General features: G+C 43.7%; 1 protein-coding gene across 5 annotated transcripts in view; it reads left to right on the top strand.

Annotated features, from left to right (window-relative positions):
* Positions 1-4941, top strand: part of abcc12 (ATP-binding cassette, sub-family C (CFTR/MRP), member 12) — a 34604-nt gene that overhangs the window by 24339 nt on the left and 5324 nt on the right. For 4 of the 5 annotated variants that reach the window (XM_050048132.1, XM_050048153.1, XM_050048143.1 and 1 more), the window contains 3 exons: positions 1438-1605; positions 1828-2054; positions 2253-2390. In XM_050048132.1, coding sequence (XP_049904089.1) covers positions 1438-1605; positions 1828-2054; positions 2253-2390 — 533 coding nt within the window. Of the gene's footprint in view, positions 1-1437; positions 1606-1827; positions 2055-2252; positions 2391-2430; positions 4182-4941 lie in introns of those variants that run through there. The other variant, XM_050048169.1, reaches the window with a different exon arrangement.

Below are 4941 nucleotides of genomic sequence, written 5' to 3' on the forward strand. Positions count from 1 at the left end.
AAACGTGTGCTCAGTCCACAAGATTGTGGAAATGAAGGACTTACAGCGACTTGAGCCATTTTGTACCGCTACATGTGTTTCTAGTCGGACTATGTTTACGAGCACAAGAATTCAGCGAGCCACTGAAGGACCGCCCTGCGGATTTACTCTTGGTTCTGCAATGTAGGGAGTTTTTTTAAACTCTGAAATTGTATCCACCCATCTAAACACAAAATCAGTGAGAAAGTCATCAGTCTTTAGTTAAGCAAAGCATCTAAAGACTGACTTGTGAGTCTAGTTTTCCCCAATAGCAGCATCGGTAGCTATCCCCAGGCAGTTACAATAAGAAAATATCCGTCTAAGTTCTTTGCAGTTGCTATCCCCGAAAGTGGAAATGGCGGAAGGTGGAAGAACCAAAATAACTGTGTGAAACAAAATGCAGTGTGTCCTGTGCTGTTGGTAGTTGCTAGGCTCTGAGAAAAACGTTTAGTGATCCTATTGTCTTTGTGACAGCGGTGCCAACATAATGCCACTTTTGCCTGGGTCCAGACTTTTGAATCTTTCCACTCCACCGAGATCGAGTTGACTTGGACACGAAACAACGGTTTCTCAGTTAAAATAGAAAAAGAACTAATGAGCGTCTCAGGGGAATCGACTAGTCAATCAGCGCCATGGGCAGGACTAGCACCATTGTCAAACTATTGTCCAATGTTGTCAAGTAGTGCACCGGAACCAATAAGGAGTAATAACAACAATAATAAGCCCTACACACAAGATAGACACTGCTATCAAGGCTGTTCTAAATTTACATGTCTTTTCAAAATCACCCGACATGGTAGTTTGCTTTTCTTTGCTTTGCTTCACTCTTGTATGTTGGCATGACTACGCATCAGTGTGGATTCAATCCCAGAGTGTATGCAATGTCAGGGTGGAGATGGACACTGAGAGTCAGATATTGACAATCCTGTCTGATATTGATATCCACTTTTAAAGTGTGAGATGGAAATGTTTATTCATAGTGACTATCTGAAAAAAGACCTGTCATTCCACCTTTGTTACCTTTTGCAGTAAACTGGCATGGGTCCAGATCAGACATTTGACTTTTGTTTTTATTGCATTTATATCACCCAGTGTTCACTCACACAGTAACTATACATAAATGGATGTTCTCTCATCTCTTTTTTGCTTTGGATATAAATGCCAGTCATTATGATACACCAGTCTCTTTCTGTACAGCTATCATACATTGACCACCACAGTGTATAGGCTGATCACATAAGAGCAGATCTAATATGTGGTGACATATGTGTTATTTTCACATCTGTGCATTATATGGTGACAATATTCACAATTATTCTTGTGCATCAAAAAATATATTGTGTTGATAAATTATCTCTCTGACTCTGCTCTCCACCAGCATCATATCTTTTTTCTGTTTTTTCTCTTCCACCCAATAAGACAAGTCCACAGGGTGACATCTCAGAAAACAAGCACTTGTACTTCTACCAAATGATTTATGGCTTGATGGCAGTTGTCACGGTGATACTTGCCATTATGAAAACCTTTTCCTACACCACGGTCACCTTGAATGCCTCCTGCAAACTCCACAACACCATGTTCAAGAAGGTACTGTTGAACGGCTAACCCCCAGCCACCTACCATCATACACACTTAACCATGTTCACTCATCATAAGTAAACTAAATATGTGATCAATTCAAAAATCAGTTTAAAATCCCAATAATATATAAAGTAGTGTTTGGTGTTTAAAAAGGATGATTTCTTTCAGACCTTGTAGAAGCTTTACCAATGAGCTGTTGACGATGATTGACCAAGATTTTTTTTTCAGATTTTCTCCAGTCCCATGAGTTTCTTTGACACAACACCAACAGGCCGCATTCTCAACCGCTTCTCCAAAGATCAAGAGGAGGTGGACACTGTGCTTCCCCTCCACATGGACCCTTTCTTGCAGTACGCTCTGGTGATCATGTTCACCATTATCACCATATCGGCTGTCTTCCCTGCCATGCTGGTAGCTGTGGTTGTTATGGGAGCTTTGTTCGCCCTCATTCTCTTGTGAGTTGATACCATTTAAGTCTTGACATGATAAAATAGATTTCTGCAGGGACAATCGGATTATAGCAGCTCTTAATAATGGCGTCTCCTGATTACACATTTAGCAAATTTCTTAGCACATCTTCAAAGCAAGTGCATGAATGGACAGTAAAGAGTTGTTTAAGGTATACTGAATATGTGGTTGTAACTCCTCTGCAGTGTAGTCCAGAGGAGTATCCGTCAGATGAAAAGGATGGAAAACATCAGTCGCTCTCCCTGCATCTCTCTCACGACCTCTACCCTACAGGGCCTCAGCACCATCCATGCCTACAACATAAGAGACAGCCACATAAAACTGTAAGTTACCAGAGTTGTTTTTTAAAGAAAAACTTCTTATATACTTGCTTTTTGTTATGCCTACATGACGGCGACAGCCTTGGCCAGAGACATCATGTTTTCAGATTGTCTGTCCATTCCATTCTATTGAATGCAATATTTTAAGAACTCCTTGAGGGAATGTCCTCAAATTTGGCACAAATGCCCACCTGGATTCAAGTATGAATGGATTAGATTTTGATGGTCAAAGGTCAAGGTGACTGTCTGTGTCTATGTCTGTCCCATTCTTGTGAACGTGACATCTCAGGAACGTTTTGAGGGACTTAGTTCAATTTTCCCACAAACATCAAATGTCCAGGTCACTGTGACCTCACAAAACACGCTCTATCTCACACAGGCTCTACCCTCTACTGGACTGGGTAATACTTTCCCACATTTAAGATGTTTGTGTTTTCCCACTGAATTTTGCATAAACATTGCTGGTTCCTACCCAAACAAGTGCAGAGACCACAGTATATAAGGCAGTGCCACAACCGTGTCCACCGTCCTCTATTCTTCAGCAATCAGCGATTTTCCCACCATCCAGCTTTTTCCACGGATGGCTTAGAGGTAGAGCGGGTCGTCCACCAATCGGAAGATCAGAGGTTCGATCCCCCTCTCCTCCGGCCTACATGTTGAAGTATCCTTGAGCAAGATACTGAATTGCTCCGGATGGCTGTTCCATCGTTGTGTGAGTATGTTAAAAACTGAGTAGCAGGTGGCACCCTGCTTGGTACCCTCAGCCACCAGTGTAGGAATGTGTGTGTGAATGGGTGAATGTGACTCGTAGTGTAAGAAGCGCTTTGAGTGGTGGGATGAATAGAAAGGCGCAATATAAATGCAGGTCCATTTGCCATTTACCATTCTACAACCTTGTCAGCTTCTGTCATGTCCTTGCCAGAACAGATCTTCACAGCTGCTGCTTCAAGTGCCTCAGCGCGGGCCACACCAACAGTGGTGTTCAGCAGCCACCTCCCTGCAAAGCCTGCCAAGTGCTGCCAAAGATTAGACGCTTGCAGCAGTGGGATTACTGATGTGATGCTCTGCTGCAATGGGAGTGAGCAGGAGCTCAAGGCTGATGACACTGAGACCCCCACTCTAATTGACAAAACGTTGTCGCCGCTCTTGGTCATCCCTGAAGAGACAACAGCTCCATTTGAAGATGACGATGACAACATCTCTCCTGTGTCCGGTACTTAAGCGTACTGTAGGAATCCATCATTGACACCTCTGTGCCAAGACTTCCGGTGCTGACCATTGCAGCGGGATATGTTGGGCTTCTGCTCACTTCCATTGCAGCTGTCAGCTGTGTTGCACCTGACTGCCCTCTGGGCCTGATACACCTACATGTTTCCATGCTCCTTGATGATTTGCTTGTCTTTTGATCCCTGCAAGGTTAGGTCATGGCTCAACCCCGATCGGCTACGCGCCACATGCATCGGCTGGGGCCCTCTACTTCCCTGCTGAGGCAGCCCAGGTTATGAAGAAATAGATGGGCTGCGGCGACTAACCATTAGTCGTTCATGATCGGTGTGGCTGGGTCGATTTTATGTCACAACAGATTGTTCATTCATCAGGCTCAACCCACTGTACCCAGAGTCTAGTGGAGGGTGGATACTGTGTGACATAGAAAGAAGGTTATGATATTGTAACCGCAGTTCTATTAACACAGGCAGAGCCCTCTACCCAGTGGCTCTGTCACTGAAGAGGTTTTGGGATGGTGGACAGCATCATGGTACTGCATAAAATACCATGGGCTCGGTAGATATTCAGGTAGGCACGTCCTGACTGGCCTGTTATGTGTATGCAGAATTTAGTGGGTGAATGTGTGCTCTTGATTGGGGGAGAGTAATACCCATAGAGTCCAGTGGAGGGCTCCACCTGTGCTAACAGAGCTAGGGTTACAATATTGTAACCTTTGTTTTGGGCCATCGCACAAGAATTCATATGCTTATAATAAATAAATTCCACACAAATGTCTAATAGGATAAAATGATGAAATAATGACATTTTATATCTAAAAAGTCAAAGGTCAGCTTCACTGTGACATCATAATATTCTGCAAAATCACTTTTCTGGCCATTATTCAACATCATAACTCAGGAACAGAAGGGGCGACACTAATCTTGAGTGCCCACCTTGAAACTGTGCTGATTGTAGAGATCTTCTGTGCTATTGGGTTGAAGTAGTCTCGCCACCAGACAATCAGAGATCTCCGCCTTCTGATAGTCTGGGGACACTCCTTTCTAAAGTGTGTTTAACACACCGGCGAAAACGGCCGGCAACAAAGCAACGCCTCTTGCATTTTTGAAAAGGGCACGCCTTCTCGGAAATGTGCGCTCCTCCTTTTCTCGTCCGCAAGGAAACAAACACACAGAGAGCTTGAAAATGGATGCCAAGAGATTAAACTCCGTTTTATCAAACGTGTGTTCATCCGTGAAGAAAATATTTTTTCCAGCGGATGTCTTAGTTACAACATTATTGAGCTAACTGGAGTAGTTTCTTGTCGTATCCGACAACAGGAGGCTTTTAA

Source organism: Epinephelus moara, chromosome 1 (assembly GCF_006386435.1).
Source record: "Epinephelus moara isolate mb chromosome 1, YSFRI_EMoa_1.0, whole genome shotgun sequence".
NCBI lineage: Eukaryota > Metazoa > Chordata > Actinopteri > Perciformes > Serranidae > Epinephelus > Epinephelus moara.